This window comes from Asterias amurensis, chromosome 2, assembly GCF_032118995.1.
Source record: "Asterias amurensis chromosome 2, ASM3211899v1".
In the NCBI taxonomy this organism is placed as follows: Eukaryota; Metazoa; Echinodermata; class Asteroidea; order Forcipulatida; family Asteriidae; genus Asterias; species Asterias amurensis.
Window position 1 is genome coordinate 20,510,765 of NC_092649.1, and position 18,319 is coordinate 20,529,083.

Sequence of the window (18,319 nt, forward strand, 5' to 3'; positions counted from 1 at the left end):
GAAAAGTTTCTGAATATCTTGGACAAGTTTAATAGTTTCTGCAAAATCTTGGGACAAGTTTGATAGTTTCTGCAAACTTACTTGTACTGTTTGACAGTTTCTGCATACTCTTGTCAAGTTTGATTGTTCCAGCCTTATCTTGGAAAAGTTTTTATACCTTTATTCTTAACATTCTACCAGTCAGCTAGACACCCCCCCCAAAAAAAAAAACAAAAACAAAAAAAAAACCCAAATGTATACACCATCTGACCTAAATATCCAGAAACATAAGGTGAAATTGTCGTAATTGAATTAGATATATATTAATTAATTAGTTTCAAAAGTCTTTATTTTCAATTTCCACCCCCTGCCCTCCCCCACTTTCACAAAGAAATAGAACCGAAGCAGATTTGATTGCAAAATTGATATAGGCATACAATGTATTTTTCAGTTCGGTGAAAAACACAAAGTTATGCATGAGACACAATTAAGTACACATAATAGGACAAGCTTCGTACTTACAATAAATCTTTTATCAATTAACATTTTCACATCTCAAGTAATACATGTTCTTTACTTGCAAAATATATAGTAAAATTTTATATTTTTTTCAGTTCATAAAGAACATACAGTTATACATGATACAGAAAGTACACTTGTGAAAAAAATAGAAATTCAGTATAAAAAATAATTATACAAAAGTACACATCTTACGTCAATACATCTTTTGATAAAAAATTCAGGAACATTTCATGTCATTTCATGTAAATTTTGTCCCAATAATGAAACCAAGGAAAACACTTAATAATTAAGTACCCACCGGGTACATAATTCTAACTAAGTATAACTGCCTTTAATTCTAAGTATAAAAAAAATAAAAAAAATACAATTATTTTGTTCAGTTACTTTTAAACAACATTTCCCTACAATTTCGAAAGAAAGAAGAACTTAAACAGCCAATAAAGGATGATCTCTAATATATAGATATTACAGTTTTCTAACAGCTGCAATCCATCCAAGAAACATAAAAAATAATATATTGAGTCTCTTACCTCATGTTAAACATGGTAAAAATGGGTTTTTCTCCAGAACGCTCCAAGCCAAATTTCTGAAAAACGTGGGGTAACAAGCCCACGCGACAAAGGGATCGTGACGTCAGTGGCGGCTATTTGGTGTGGAAATGCCAAAGCTGGAGAACTGTGTTCAAAACCAATAGGGGATAATCGTCACTGGCGTCCAGAGTCATTATAATAGATAAGCCGTTTTTAAGTTTTTAAGTTAAACAATCTTACAAATAATCAAAGCAATAAAAGTATCCACAGTACAACAAAAATTGAAAATAGTACAATACATATATTGTGGCTAGCTGTCCGAGGGAAGTAAAACCAAAGATAGTTATCTTAAAAAGCATTTTATGTATAAAAGTAAACAATGCATTAAAATGCAAATGATATCCAACTCCAAACCACCAAAACCAACCCAAAACACACATGCAGTGAAAAAGCAGTTTCAATGGGTTTACAACAGGGCAAAAGGCATACATATCCCAGGTGACAATTCCAGTTGAAACCAGTTTAAATTCAACTTGTTTTAACTGGTTTCAACAGGATTAACTGGTTTCAACTGGTATCATGTTGGTAGCTCAACGTGTTGCGAAAGAAACTAGTTGAAACCAGTAGTTGCCAACTGGTACTTATTGTGGCATCAATAGGAACCAGTTCACGATCCAGTTACCAATTCCCAGTTCAACTGGACCAGTTGGGAACTAACACCAGTTGAAAGTGGTTTCATCTGGAATTTTCACCTGGGAATAATGTCTCTAAATGACAATGGCATAAATCCAATGTTAACACTTTGACTGCTGCAACTATTTAAACCTTCCACACCGAGGCCTGGCGGCTGAAACCATCGTAAATAACTCCATTGTGTCTCAAATGCATGCCAATACTTTTTACACAGGAAAAGTATTTAAATTATTGACCTACAGAGGGCAGTACAACACTGTGGACCAGCCCAAGAAATCTCTGGCATATCATTTAGACATTTACTATAGACCTTTCTACTGTTGATAACCAAACCGCGTTGTTTGGCATGGACAGCCAAGTGCAAACCATTCAATTGTGTTAACCAAATTCTGACCAAATTCAACAATTTGTGCAAACTTTCAATAAAATAAAGTTGCTCCCATACTTGGTGGCTTTGTTTCCAACAAGTTTGACACTATTTTTGAAAAGTTGTGTGACACTGTAACAAACTGTGGCATCCGTTTAAAGGCAGTGGACACTGTTGATAATTACTCAAAATAATTATTAGCATAAAACCTTACTTGGTAACGAGTAATGGGCTGAGGTTGATAGTTAGACGATGTGAGAAACGGCTCCCTCTGATGTAACGTAGTTTTCGAGAAAGAAGTAATTTTCCACAAATTTGACTTTGAGACCTCAGAATTAGATTTTGAGGTCTCGAAATCAAGCATCTGAAAGCACACAACTTTGTTTGACTAGGGTGTTTTTTCTTTCATTATTATCTCACAACTTCGACGACCAATTGAGCTCAAACTTTTACAGCTTTGTTACTTTATGCATATGTTGAGATACACCATGTGAGAAGACTGGTCTTTGACAATTACCAATAGTATCCAGTGTCTCTAAGTTTTGCATTCATGGCTTTCCATAGTTTCTATAGTAGAAACTCAGGCTGTGCCATTGCGATAGGAAGGTCTGTGTAGTAGGTTTAGCCTGAGAATTCTTGGGATTAGCAGTCAAAGGTTAAAGGTCATAACCTTGAGGTCAGACCCAAGGGACCCAGAATCCACCATGGAGGTCAGGGTTAGCATTAGGATCGTTTGTCAGCACATTCCTTGCTGGGACCATGGTGTCTTTATATTCATTCAGACGGGAAGTCATTTCAGAAACAATATCTGTCAAGAAACAAAACACAAAGTCACAACCTCATGAATGAATAGTTCCCCTATCAAAATGCAAGCAAGATATTGGGTCTTTGCCGAACAAAAGTAGGAACATTTCATCAAGTGCAAGAGCTGACACCTGTGTGTACACATTGTGTAGGCTGTAAATGACTTTCAGACCTTATTAATAAAAAATTTCCAAGGGCGAAAAAACAAATCAGAAAACAGACACTAAAGTAGGAAGAGTAAAATGCCTGCAAAAGCAAGTATGAATTTTGGCGCTTGCCAAAAAAGTGGTCTTGCAAGTCTTTCTTGAAGCTAAAAAGTAAGCAGTTTCTCTGAAATGATCTACATGAAAACAACTGAAATAAGTTCTTTAAAGGCAGCAGAAATTATTGGTAATTACTAAAAAAAATTATTAGCATAAAACCTTACTTGGTAACGAATAATGGGGAGCTGTTGATAGTATAAAACTTGGTGAGAAACAGCTCCCTCTGAAGTATTGTAGTATTTGAGAAAGAAGTAATTTTCCACGAATTTGATTTTGAGACCTCAGATTTAGAATTTGAGGTCTCAAAATCAAGCATCTGAAAGCACACAACTTTGTGTGACAACGGTGTTTTTTCTTTCATTATTATTTGCAACATTGACGACAAACTGAGCTAAAATTTTCACAGGTTTGTTATTTTATGCATATGTTGATATACAACAAGTGAGAAGACTGATCTTTGACAATTACCAAAAGTGTCCATTGTCTTTAAGGTTTTAGACACTGGCCAAAAGTTTTCTCTTGATGTTTGATATACAGTTTAAAAGCATCAGACTCATGCTCTGTTGTATCCGACTGATCAGCAGAGTGTGGGTTTGAGTCCTAGTCGTGAAACCTGTGTCCCTAAGCAAGAAACATGATGCTTTGTCCGTCAGAGGGAATGTAAAGCTGAGGTCCAGTGTTTTGTGTAACACGCTTAACAAAACCTAGTGAAATTATTCAAAGAGTCGCCATGGTGTTCCCGGTTTGATTGGCTGCATATTGGCCACACATGCAGCACCTCGTAAACCATTACATGGTGCTATGTAACAGGATTAGATCTCACAATTCAAACGAAGTCCCACATAACTTGCAGGAAAAATACTGAATGTTGAAGCACCTTGACCGTCACTAAGTGACAGATATGAGCACAATATAAGAAGCCACTAACAATATTATTTATTAGTGAATGACAAACCTTGGTTCCAACCAGCTACATTGTAGAACTCACAAGGGTCGTTGGTGATATTGTATAAGCATGTGGCTTTAAATGGGTTACAGTTGGTCGACGCATTGCTGGGTTTAGGCGGGCAGTGTACGGCAAATGCTCCTGAGGGTGGTGGTGGTGGTATGTAATCTGTAGATAGTACAAAGAAAGAGTATTCTTAGGTGTTTTCTTATTCACCGGGTTCACTTACGTGAATTAAACAACACCTGGCACCAAAGGCTTCACGTCCCATCCAAAGGAGGAATATAGTTAAGTGCCTAGCTTTAAAAGGAAACAAGTGTCATGACCAGGACTCAAACCCAGACTCGACTGATCAGTAACACCAGAGCTTGAGTTCAGTGTGCTTGACCAATGACATGCCAAGATGACTGAAGGTAGAAAACCAATGATGAAGCATCAATGTGTATTAAGCACTGTGGATACCAAGCACTTTCCCAATTTTTTTTTTAAAACTCCACATGTATATCACTCAGATGGGATTCGAAACCCAAGACTTTTGCAATGCAAGAGCAGGTGTCTTGACACTAGACCATAGAGCTAGCCCGGTGGCTAGAGGCAGGTATACTATGTAATAGCAACGGGTACCGCAACGATTGAATAAATGTTAGTTATGCATCTTCCACGTCAGACAGGAAGGTTAACTACTTACGTGGGGGTAATCCCTCTGGTTCGTACCAGCCAGACCAAACCCCTTTACGTACATCACCATTAATGATTTTCATGTCACCAACTCGTAACGCAGACACATTGTACATAGTATCGATGTTCAGTAGAATCTCTTTCCGTGGAGATGTCAGGTCACTGTTCAGGGTTCAAGAGAACATAGAAATATTAGACAATTGTTTAAAGACACTGGACACTATTGGTAATTGTCAAAGACCAGTCTTCTCACTTAATGTATCTCAACATATGCATAAAATAACAAACCTGTGAAAATTTGAGCTAAATTTGTCTATGAAGTTGTGAGATAATCAAAAATGAGTCGCTTGTTGCAAAGCTCACTTTCCAGTAAAGGGCTGGTGAGTGATGGGAGGGTGAACAAAAGATGTTTTTTTTTTATTATGTGGTTTTATGCTTCTTTAGGATCTGAAATTTCAATTTTTCTAAACAAAAACTTTGTTTTGATTGATAAACATGAATAAATCACATTCTATTTGTTCATCCTTAAACAAATAGGTGATGTTTTTATTAACAGGGCTGTTTCCCCAGTATAGGTTATTTTCAGATTATTACATAACCTATTTTTCAAAGGGTCACAACTTTTGAACCAAACATCACACAAGTTTGTATGCTGTGTCAAAATGAAGCTTGTTGTATGCTCTTTTGAGCCATGTATAATTTTCCCCCTTGTGACTCGTTTTCACAGAGCCCATCACAAATGGCATAACAGTTGCTTTGTAAACCTCATTAAAAAAGATTGACTGACGTCTTTAGTGAAAAAACCAGGAAACGATCCATGGAAGGAGATGAAGGAGTAGTTGTTTTCAGAGACGGGAGAGATGCGGGCATAACGCTGCACCATACGGGTCGCACAATGTGTATGCTTGCATGGGCACTCACTGAGGACCAGTGAGGTTACTTCGTGACGTACGAAGCGCATGCGCGCTGAAAGAAAAGTGCGAATGACTCTAGCAACCGTATGTGAAAAAGATGACGGTGAACCATAGATCTACATATGCCATGAACACATAAAAAGTCCATACTCACTCCTGTTCAGCTATTTTAATAACTGCATGGTCCTCTCTGCCCGCAGCACACTGTGATATGACAAATTGCTATTGGTAACCAACGATGCGACCAACCTCGACCAGTCTCGAGTGGATGTTTGCGAACAGTCGATTAGAGACTGGTCCAACTATCGTTGACTAACACGGGTTCGATCAGAGTTAGTCGAACTATGGTTAACTATGGTCATTGATCAAACTTGCTCATGGCTGTACCCACAAGTTTGCTATTTAGTATTATAACACATCTCTTGCTTGTATTCTGGTTGGCTGAAACACGGTCACGTGGGATGAACTAATATAGTCTAGTGATCGCGCACGCGTGTTTGCAGGAACTAGTTCCCGAGCGGGCACTAGTCTTTCAAAAAAAGTACCCGGTTACAGCGCCCTCTCTTGAATTTAATCGTGAACAGCAACTACAAAACTTCCTTTCTTTTCCAGATTTCTGTTCTTATTTCACATTTAAGACCGAGCTGTGTTATAAAACACATATTGACTGGCATAATTCGGTAACTAGTGTACATCTATTCCCCCTCGGGCCTGTGAGTGACCAGAAGAGGGGCCTATTTCCCTTCTGGTCACTAAAAGTCCCTCGGGGGAATAGACGTACACTAGTTACCTCATTGCCAGTCAATATGTGTATAATAGTTAATTCTTATATATGCGCATTGCACCATGTACTTACTTTGAAAGTGTCGGCCAAACATCAAACCCGTCCAGATTCTTCAGAGAGCTAACGTCTCCACCAGCCAAACCGTAAATTGTTGGCAACCAATCACAAACATGGAGTAGATCATGTGATATGCGCGCTGGTTTCTTCAAAAGGTTGCTGTGCACAAAGGCTTTAAAGAAATAAGCGATAAAACAAATAAAATCACCAAACTTAATAAAAACATTTAAGATCATAATTTTGTTTGTCTGCCCAATTGGTGTGTGGTTTCTTTCTGCTTCTGTTCTTAACATGTGTTTCTTTTGTTACTTTTTCAAAACAACTATTTGAAGGCACTGGGGCCGATTTCACAAAGTACTAAGACTAATTTTAACTGCAAATCAAGTGCAAGATGTCACAATACAAATCACTATGGTAATACTGAAACATTTTCTTGGGACAAATTGTATTGCTTTGTGAAATTGGCTCCAGGATACTTTTGGTAATGGTCAAAGACGAGTATTATCATTTGGAATTTTCAAACATATGCATACAATAACAAATCTGTAAATACTTTGACTCAATTGGTCATCGAGGCTTCAAGAAAATAATGAAACAAAATACACCCTCATTGCACAAATTTGTGTTCTTTCAGATGCCTACCAAACGGCTTCAGGTCTGAAGTCTTTTTAACTATTTGAACAAGCAACTACATAGAGATAACAGATGTAAGTTGATATACGAAAAGGATGTGTTATTTTAGCATCTTTCTTTAATGGTGCATCAAAGTCACATTTAAAAGCAGTAATGGATTTACCAGTGCCTCTTACTCCTCCCTCCCATAAACTCAGCTTAGTTCCTCTTAGCGGGTAGTTATTGGCGTGATTAAAATCAAATCCATGCGCTGGTCCACCATTATCAGTAGAGAAGAAGATAATGGAGTTGTCGTACAATCCAGCTTCCTTCAAGGCTCGGGTGACATTCCCTACTGACTCGTCCATCACTGCAACCATGGCTAGATTAGAACAAAGAGTTGAAATTATATATTGTGTGTAATAGAAATAGTACTGGCAGCTGAAGTGCTAGCAGCTGAAATACTGGCAGCCAAAGTACTGGCAGCCAAAGTAGCTAAAGTACTGCCAACTTTAATGGCAGCTAAAGTACTGGCAGCTAAAGTACTGGCAGCCAAAGTACTGACAGCCAAAGTAGTATAAACCTAGGTAACGGTAGCTGAACCACTGGCAGCCAAAGAACTGGCAACCAAAGTACTATAAACCTAGGTAATGGCAGCTGAAGTACTGACACCCAAAGCACTGGCAGCCAAAAGAACCGGCAACCAAAGCACTGGCAACCAAAGTACCAACAACTAAAGTACTGGCAACCAAAGTATTCGCAGACAAAGTACTGGCAACTTAAGTCAAGCCAGCTGAAGTACTGGCAGTCAAAGTACTAGCAACCAAAATTATCACAACCAAAGTACATTTACTAACAGCCAAGGTGCTGGCACCTGAAGTACTGGCACCTGAAGTACTGACAGCTAAAGTACTGGCAGCCAAAGTACTGACAGCCAAAGTAGTATAAACCTAGGTAACGGTAGCTGAACCACTGGCAGCCAAAGAACTGGCAACCAAAGTACTATAAACCTAGGTAATGGCAGCTGAAGTACTGACACCCAAAGCACTGGCAGCCAAAAGAACTGTCAACCAAAGTACTGGCAACCAAAGTACCAACAACTAAAGTACCAACAACTAAAGTATTCACAGACAAAGTACTGGTAACTTAAGTCAAGCCAGCTGAAGTACTGGCAGTCAAAGTACTAGCAACCAAAATGATCACAACCAAAGTACTGGCAACCAAAGTACATTTACTAACAGCCAAGGTGCTGGCACCTGAAGTACTGGCACCTGAAGTACTGGCAGCCATAGTACTGGCAGCCAAAGTACTGGCAGCCAAAGTACTGGTAGCCAAAGTACTGGCAGCCAAAGTAGTGTAAACCTAGGTAATGGCACCTGAAGTACTGGCAGCCATAGTACTGGCAGCTAAAGTACTGGCAGCCAAAGTACTGGTAGCCAAAGTACTGGCAGCCAAAGTACTGGCAGCCAAAGTACTGGCAGCCAAAGTAGTGTAAACCTAGGTAATGGCACCTGAAGTACTGGCAGCCATAGTACTGGCAGCTAAAGTACTGGCAGCCAAAGTACTGGCAGCCAAAGTACTGGTAGCCAAAGTACTGGCAGCCAAAGTATTGGTAACCAAAGTACTAATAACTAAAGTACTGGCAGTCAAAGTGCTAGCAACCAAAGTAACAACAGCCAACGCGCTTGAACCTGAAGTACTGGCACCTGAAGTAATGGCAGCCAAAGTATTGGCAGCCAAAAGGCTGACAACTTAAGTACTGGCAGCCAAATAATTGGTACTGGCGGCCGAAGTACTGACAGCCAAAGTACTAGCAGCCAAACAAAAGTACTTGCAGCCGTACTGGCAGCCAAAATTTATTCTGGACCCATATTTACCTGCAAACATCCTTCGCTTGTCATCTGTGATGTTAGTAAACCTGTCATAGTATTCCTGGGGAGCTTGTAAAGCATGCTTGGGATCATTGCCACTATGAACGGCTTGATGAGCAAAGTACAGGAACAATGGCTGATGAGAAAAGAAACAAGGAGATCTACATGTATGAAACACAGTGCTCTATACAACAGCATGTTCACCATGGTTCGTCTGCCGGACTTGCAATCACAAGGTCATGGATTCGAATCTTAACAAGCTCAGGCATGTTACTTCATTTCTGAAAGGGCAAAGTCACCAAGGCTTAGTCTCCTTGGTAAAAGGTACTCTATGAGGAAATTGTAAATATCTACTGGAGCATTTCAAGGGCACCAGGCTAGGCAATGACCAGGGGGCATGGAAGCAATGGCCTTTGTTGCCTCCTTGCAGTATCAGCCCTGCAAGCTACAGCCCTGCAAGCTAATCACTGATGACAGGAATATCATCTATGCAAATAAACAAAACGGTTTCAAAAGTATTTGGTCAAATGTACGTCTGAAAATATCAGACAACTTAAGACAACCCTTTGTGATAAAGTTTGAGGGAAAAGTTTAAGTGATTGAGTGAGGACTCTGTAGTTGTTTTCTTAAAAAAAAAATGCTTTTGAAACCTTCACCTTTTCAAAACATTTTGGCACTTCTAAATTATAGAAACAGCAGCCAGATCTGCAACATCAAAACAGCACGTATCTTCATTACGAGAAAACTCCATTAGAGTATTACTGAGTTTGGCCACGAAACTCAAAAACTGTATTCATCCTTCAGTGGTTGAGTGTGTTTGCATTGTCATTACAGTGTCATTAAAGTTCTTTAATGAGCAAATAATTAATCTGCCCGGAGCAGTCAGCAGCACTATACTGGTCTGTTCATGATCCAATTATTCTGTTTGGACAAGTATTTAAATGGAGATAACAGGTGTGAGTTGGTAAAGATGAAAAGGATGTGATATTCAGGCCTCTTTCTTCGTGGAGCTTTCCACCGAATACCCCTTTTACAATGTATCTCTTATCCTCGTACCCCCGTGGAATACAGCCCTGAGAATGCCCAGGACTTTTGTTAGCCAAACAGTTACCCCGGAGCACTTTCACACTGTGTCCCTATTCCACAGGGGTCCGGTTGCATGTTTCAAGAATACCCCAGGGTTTTACCACTTACCCCAACTCCGGAGAAGGGGTGGCTATTTCCCGGGGGTATGCCCATTTGCCCGGGCAGACCAGTGCCCTATTTAATAGAGCCGCTACTTAAGTACAAAAAGTAGCTAAGCACAACAAAATTATGCTCTCAAGAATAAGGTTACCAGCCAAAATACCATCTCATGTGTACTATCTGTGGCTGGTGTCCTGCTTAATATTGCTAACCAGACTATGTTTGAGCAGTTTTTCTACTTTAGCAGCTCTATAAAATTGGGCCCTTGGGCAGACCGGCGGTATAAAGGGATCATAGTGTGAAAAGGCTGTTAATTATTCCCCGGGGTTGAGTAGTGTGAAAAGGCTGTTAATTATTCCCCGGGGTTGAGTAGTGTGAAAAGGCTGTTAATTATTCCCCGGGGTTGAGTAGTGTGAAAAGGCTGTTAATTATTCCCCGGGGTTGAGTAGTTTGAAAAGAGCTAATGTCAAGCTTAAGGCTGGTGTTGATCTGACCTACAACATGGCGTCTTAGCATGTGTGTGTGCAGGTGTACGTGCATGTGCCGTAGAAATCAAACCGGGAATGTTGAGTGCTGCATGCTTCATTGATGTATGCAAATGGATGCGCATACGGTGTGCCCTACAAGTTAGCTTCTTTCAAGTGTTATTCAATACGGTCTATGCCGATGGCATTGATGTACCTGTGATTTATCATGTGTAGCAATAATGTTCTCTGCTTCTTGAGTGTAGATCCTGGTGGAATATTTCCCATATGCTGCCTTATATGTAGAGCCATTCTTGTGAAAGTCCATTCCATTAAAATGCTAATAAGAGAAAGTAAACATTGAGGTTTAATAGTAACAAACAGTTCTTATATAGCACGTTTTACAATAACATCAAACTTTTTCTTGGCTGTTTTCGTGGCAGCCAGTTTATTACAATTCGGAAAAGCTTCAGAGCTCCCTCAGTTTTTGGCTGGTAGCCAAATGACTGATGACAGTATCCACACACTGACTTTCCAGTGTGTAGCGTGCACAGACAGGCACCTATCGTGCTTCACTTTTGTTTTGCCTAAACAAAATAGATACAAGTAACTGGTAATGAGAAATTGTTGTCTTTCTATTGTCAAATCATGGTTTCATTGTTGCAAGCAATGATTTCAAAGGCAAACAGTTACTCAAGAAGGTTCCAAAGGTTCCTAAGAATAGTACCGCCAAAAGGCACAGAACTTATTTAAGAATACCGACCCAAAGTGGTTAAAGAGTTTATTCATAAATACCTCAGACAGTTTCGCTTTTCCTATTGGTGGAGAGCGCTTCACATGGGTGTGTATAAACCTTTGTTTATGACAGGAAAAAAGTGTTTATTCATGGGCGTGACACGTGACCTTGCACCTGCTCTTATAAGACAGTTTCTTCATTCCTATTGGTCGAGAGCAACGGCTGAAACAGTCGTGCCACATCACGCGATACGCGCGACGTGCACAGCATTCCCTTATAAGGAGTTGTTTACCCGAGGGCGGCGGAGGGCTTTACCATTTCATAGCTGGAGGGGTGTTGTGTTGAAAGGAATCGTTTAACAATTATATTTTTTGCATTCATTTTACTTTTAGACCAAAAAGTGATGATGTTTTTGACCGAAAAGGTATTTATGAATGGGAATCAAAGTGTGTTGACTCGGTTTTCAACTAGTGGTTTAAACCCGCCGAGGCCTGGTTCTTGATAATTTACCTCGACTTTGTCTCGGTAAAAATATCAAGAACCAGGCCTCGCTGGGATTAAACCACTAGTTAAAAACCTCTTCACCACACATTGATTCCCTTATTTAAAAAAGGAAATGATTTACCTCTGTATCATAATGTGTCCAGTAATCTTGTTTGCCGAGGTAGTAACCAAAATGAGTATCAAACCCTCGCTGGGTTGGAGTATACCTCTCATCAAAGAATCCAAGATGCCACTAGGATTCAAACCAATTCAAGAAATTCATAAATAATTAGGGGTTGAACAAAGAAAAATAGGATTCATCAAGGCATAGGACCATGAGAGGAGATTCTTGCAACAGAAAAGAAGAGTAAACTGAGCTGGTATGGTCACATCACCTGGACCCATTTTCATGGCCCTGCCTACCGCTGAATTGTGCATTTACGATCACCATTCTGTGCTTATGTCCAACATGTCCAAGCGCCAATTTCTGCGCTAGCCTTTTAACATGTTTAAGTGCAAAATGCTTAGTACTGTTGAGTATGCACGTGCACAAGCCGAAATTCCCCGCTAACCCATGAAATACGCTTGACGTAAGTACGGAATTCCCTGCTTCCGTAAGCGCCGATTCTTTGCTACAGTAAAGCAGAGCCATGAAATTTGGCCATGGTCAACAGGACTCTCAAAGACCATAAGGCACTGTTCCAGGGAAAAGGAAACAAGGAGGACACTCTACCTGGCAAGTGATTTACACGCATGTTGTTACCGCCAACCAAATACATATTGCTTTACTCATTTCTCAAAAACTGCAGCAACTTAGCAAGTAGTATTTTCAGGGAAGCTTTTTAACATTATCTTCAAACTGTGTAAGTTTAATGTAAATATGTGGACACTGTGTTTTTTGTCCTACAAAAAGTAAATAGACCCTTTAAAGCCATTACACACTTTTGGAACAGAAAAAAAAAATTCACATATTTACAAATAACTTACAGGGTTAACAGAAGGTCATGGTGAAAGACTTCTCTTGAATATTATTCCATGAAATGCTTTACTTTTTGAGAAAACATTAATACAATTATCAATTCTCATTGTCGAGAATTACGGATTTATTTTGAACACATGTTATGACACCGCAAAACGTGCGGAAACAAGGGTGGGTTTTCTCATTATTTTCTCCTGACTCCGATGACCGATTGGGCCTAAACTTTCACAGGTTTGTTATTTTATATATATAAGTTGTGATACATGAAGTGTGGGCCTTGGACAACACTGTTTACCGAAAGTGTCCAATGGCTTTAAGGGGTTTGGCCTATAAAATAGTTTAAAATGGAGAAATCAAATCCCTGTTTATGACTTACCTTCCCCACCATGTGTGTTTTGTAGCCTTGCTGCTTTAGCAGTTGCGGCAAGAGGGTTTCATTCAGGCCAAGCCCCCATGGTTCTGCACCAAGTATAACGCTGTGCCACATACCTGAAATATAACGGTGGAGAAAGAAATAATTAGAAGAATCAAGAATTTCACCTTGCTGGAGCCCCTATGAAAAGTGTTTTGAAGTTTTTTGGCCATGACATGAATCCCCACTCACTGCGAATAAAGATGTTTGTATTTACCTGTAGAGGCTTCAGCTTCATTAGTCGTCAAGTTTTTGAGAAAAAAAGGGAAAATCACAGAGCAATGTTTTCAGGAGAGTTGCATTAATCATGTACAAAATGCAAATTTTCAAGAACAAAAAATTATTTTTACCAATTTCTCAAAATCTACAGCACCTCAGCAGAAATATTCTAACGGAAGATCTCATTAGGGCCTTTCTGTAAATCTTGGCAAGTTTAATAGAATTCTCTGGACTCTTGTGTTTTGTGGTGGACAAAAAGTACCCAAACCCTTGAAGATAATTTTCTTACCTGTGTGAATTGGATATTTTCCAGTCATCAGAGAGCTCCGTGTTGGAGTGCAGATGGGAGACACATAATAGTTGGATAGGATCACACCATTGTAGGCCAACTCATCTATATTAGGGGTAGGGATCTGGTAGGAACCGTGAAAGCTTACATCGTTCCAACCCTGTCACAAATAAGAGAGATACATTAATACAGTTGTTGCATGCTGTGACGGGGTCCATGGCGTTTTGTACACCCGAGGGGGAAAATGGCACCCGAGGCGAAGCCAAGGGTGCCATTTCACCCCCCCCCCCCCCCCCCCGAGGTTGTACAAGACCCATGGACCCCAAATCACAGCGTTCAACAATTGTTTTGTTATACCTTGGTAACATGATTATTCCTCTTCTCAAAGTTATGTTGTCATCTTCAAACATTATAACAACGAAGTATGCATAGTTTAGTAGCAGACGATCATTTGTTCAAATAAGAAACCATTCTTCACTGTTCCCTCAAACCCGCAGCCGTTTCGTACTAAGCGCTGGAAATCGATCAACGGTGGGAACGATCAAGTTGATGTACACCGGTTAACATCACTCATGTTACACGCCGTGCTGTGCGTTACGCGTAGCACACATCCTTAGCCGTGGTACATGCCCATTTGTTGCAAGGCACGTGATTGGTTCTCGACCAATCAAACTTCTTACCGTGGTAAGAACAATGTTGATTGTAGCCTTGTCCACGGCTCTTTACGCAACAGGCCCCCTCTCTTGTGGACGACGAACTGCATGGATACATGCACTGGCACGGTACTGGGTATAGTACTTGATACCGTGGGGTCGAAGCATGGTTTTCTTTAAGGTTTTTCAACCTTGTACAACGAAGATTGTTGAGGCTTTGTTTGTACGAGGTTGAAAAACCTGGATTGAAAAAAAAAGTTAGGGGAAACCGCTGTAACCTCCAAAAACCATACTTCGCCCCACGGTATCAAATACCCAGTACCGTGCCAGTACATGTATCATGCAGTTCGTCAACCAACGCTATGTGGTCAATTCAGAGCCGGCACACCGATGCTTGCGTTAAGAGCCTTGGACAAGGCTATGTTGCTTGCAGAGATTGGTACTTTTTTTTATGCAAGGTAGCAGGTAGAATGACTAGAATATAAGTATTGCCGCCTACAAGTGTAGTTTGAATTAAATCACATTTGGTTACTTGATGTGTGCAATTCATAATCATAGACGTCAAACTAATGTTTGTGTCAGAGAGAGATTGGCTGTGCCAGAGCCCACCTTGTTTGTGTTTAAAGCTTTGCATGGTGTGAATAATAAGAAAAACTATATATATAAATAGTAGACTTGCGGGTACAACCATGTGTAAAATCTCTTTTGCGGGAGTGTTGGCTCTGAAAAGAGCCGATGTTCTCCTGAAGATGAGCAGAGAATACTGTTCGAAACGTCGAGACCACACCGGCAAGTCTACTATTTATAGTTATATTTTATAGTTTTGTAAATATATCATATTTGCCATTACATGACAAGGTTGATGATAAAAGAGAGTCTTAAACATGTTAAAGGCAGTGGACACTATTGGTAGTTACTCAAAATAATTATCAGCATAAAACCTCACTTTATAACGAGTAATGGGGAGAGGTTGGTAGTATAAAGCATTGTGAGAAACGGCTCCCTCTGAAGTGACTTGGTTTGAGAAAGAAGTAATTTTCCACAAATTTGATTTCGAGACCTCAAGTTTAGAATTTGAGGTCTTGAAATCAACGATCTGAAAGCACACAACTTCGTGTGACAAGGGTGTTTTTTCTTTCATAATTATCTCGCAACTGCGACGACCAATCAAGCTCAAATTTTTACAGGTTGGTTATTTTATGTATATGTTGAGATACACCAAGTGAGAAGACTGGTCTTTGACAATTACCAATAGTGTCCACTGTCTTTAACCATGTTAACAAATAACAACCCAACAAGATGGGCTAGGTATCCCCTTGTGGAGGCTTGCTGAGTTCCCTTGACAAGAAGATCATCTAAACAAACAAACCAAACTCTGTAACCTCTGCCGTACTTACCAAGTCATCAGCTAAGATGAAAATGATGTTTGGTGATGTCTGAAGCTCAGGGTTGCCATTCTTTCCACAGACTGGATACTCGGCAATGCTTGCCAAAATGACAACCAAAGCCAAGACATTCTTCATGTTTGAGATACAACCAACGTTAGACACAGATGAAATCATCACTCATTACTGATGCTGAGTACCTCTGTAGACGACTTCTTGAGCTGCAAAAGTAAAACCAACAAAATATGGGAGTGTGATCCATTATATCCATCACGTGATAGACTTGTGGACAAGTCGTTGATTACCGCAGTTTTCTTGCGAGACTGCTGGCCAGGCGAGACTACTGCTCTCACAACGGTCCCGAGTAAACGACGGCAACCATCAGTTCGCGCGAGAGCAGTGATCATGTATGAGCATCGCCACAGTATGACTATCTAACCACAGCACACCATTAACGACTTGTCCACAAGTCTTCTCACATGAGGGATGGAAAACAATACACAAATTTTTGCTTTTTCCTATTGTCCTTGTGAATTTTGCAGATTCAAAGGGTCTATGTAACTTTTGTAGGACAAAAAACACAATGTCCACAGATTTACACTAAACTTACACAGGTTGAAGATAATGATAGTAGAAAGCTTCCCTGAAAATATTACGTGCTGAGGTGCTGTAGTTTTGGGGAAATGAGTAAAACAATGCCATGAAAATAGTTTTCGTCTCATGACACAAAAATTATTTTAATCATTTACAAACGTATTTTCATGACATTGTTTTACTCATTTTTCAAAAACTACAGCACCTCAGTAAGTAATATTTGAAGGGAAGCTTTCCACTATCAGTATCTTCAAACCCTGTAACGATGTAAATCTATGGACATTTTGAATAGGTACCCAAATCCTTTAAACTGATTTGACTGCAGATGCTACTCAAAAATCATCACTTGCTACTCAATATTTAGCATCAGTGTGCAGACAACATGTTCAGTCTCTATATTTTCCTAATTGCAAGTTCGCAGGAAAACTTGTTCCCTGATTATCCATGTATTATAGGCCTATGTTTAATGAGATTCACTTCCAAGATTTTAAGTAGGGGTCGATTTTTATGCGTATGGGACGGATTTAATAGAATTGATAAACACTAGGGCCTACCAGTCTACAATGTACAGTTTCAACTAATTTATTGAAAATTGTATAAATTTTTCTCAGTAATTATGAACAATGAATAGTTCATGAATTGTCAAAAGTTAGTCAAGTACACTCGGAAAACTGGAAGGAGCTTGGATTAAAATATGGATCATTATCTGCTTCTTATGATTAAATTGAGAAATTCTTAAATTTTTATCAGATGTTTATGTTTACCAATTTTGGATCGCACTTATTATTAATCCTGTTCTGTGGGATGCTGGTCATCTCGCCCCCTAGCCAGCTCGCCCACCGACAAAGTAGCCCCTGCTAAGTCGCCCCCTAACAGGCTCGCCCCGAGGCTTTACAAAGTCATCCCCTCAAAATGTCCACACCAAACAATGTCGCCCCCCTAGCGAAGTCGCCCTCCTAGCGAAGTCGCCCTCTAACAGTGTTGCACCCTGACAATGTCGTCCCCTAGCAAAGTCATCCCAACAAGTATGTTTAGTTTGTGCTTGGGTAAAAAGCGACATCAAGTAATAAACTCCATGCCCCAAATATTTTTATATTATAAAAAAACATTTTTTGGGAAAAATAATAATGCATTATGCACAGGCCTACAAATTAAAACAAATTGAAAGCTCAATATTTTATTAGAGTTTCTAGATAAAGTTCCAGATTCAGAACAAACAAATTTTCATGAATTGACATAAAAAAAATATTGCAAAAACAAATAAAGGCCGGAGGGTTATGAGATCATCAGCCTATTGGATTGACGAACTGCCGAGCTGCGGCCGAGTTGGATCTAACCATTCTGTGAAAGGGGTGTTACAAGGCAGTGCATGTACGCTGTCCGTACAATTGCCTGCCGTTCACTCATAATTTGGCGCGCACGCACGCACTGCAGCACTGCCTTGTAACACCCCTTTCACAGAATGGGGATAACTTTCTGCACTGTGCCACCACCTTTTCACTGATTTTTACAAAAAGGGATATCTCATTGAGGTATTAGATACTATATTATATTATTTGCTATATTAGATACTATATGTTATGGCACGTGGCGCCATACGGAAACTCGACCGCGGCTTGGCAGATTGTCAATCCAGTAGGCTGGTACCTGCGGTATGCTTGGTGAAAAAAAAAAGGCATTCGCAAAATGGTGTTTTGAGTGTTCATTAGACATTGAGGATATATTCGTGCCCTTAGCTTAGAATTTGTGTCATGATTTTTGAAAATGGTAAAAAAGGGGCAAATCTGGTGACTAGCCACTGTCAAAATTATATGTGTTTGGACAGGATTGTCGTTTGCTGCTCGAGAGCAACCAGGGCCACTTTGCAGGGGGTGACTTTGTTGGGGGCGAGCTGGCTAGG

General features: G+C 39.9%; 1 protein-coding gene across 1 annotated transcript in view; it reads right to left on the minus strand.

The window, feature by feature from the left end:
• Positions 1-385: 385 nt before the first annotated feature.
• The window catches only part of LOC139953071 (arylsulfatase I-like), a 34,059-nt gene continuing 16,125 nt past the window's right edge, over positions 386-18,319 (minus strand). Inside the window, exons 2-12 of the mRNA XM_071952475.1 lie at positions 15,838-16,046; positions 13,788-13,947; positions 13,244-13,356; positions 12,031-12,141; positions 10,887-11,009; positions 9,027-9,156; positions 7,334-7,531; positions 6,553-6,709; positions 4,793-4,944; positions 4,114-4,272; positions 386-2,899 (exon numbers count right to left, since the gene is read on the minus strand). Of these exons, the coding sequence (XP_071808576.1) occupies positions 2,769-2,899; positions 4,114-4,272; positions 4,793-4,944; positions 6,553-6,709; positions 7,334-7,531; positions 9,027-9,156; positions 10,887-11,009; positions 12,031-12,141; positions 13,244-13,356; positions 13,788-13,947; positions 15,838-16,002 (1,599 nt within the window). The 5' untranslated portion in view covers positions 16,003-16,046 and the 3' untranslated portion in view covers positions 386-2,768. The remainder of the gene's footprint in view (positions 2,900-4,113; positions 4,273-4,792; positions 4,945-6,552; positions 6,710-7,333; positions 7,532-9,026; positions 9,157-10,886; positions 11,010-12,030; positions 12,142-13,243; positions 13,357-13,787; positions 13,948-15,837; positions 16,047-18,319) is intronic.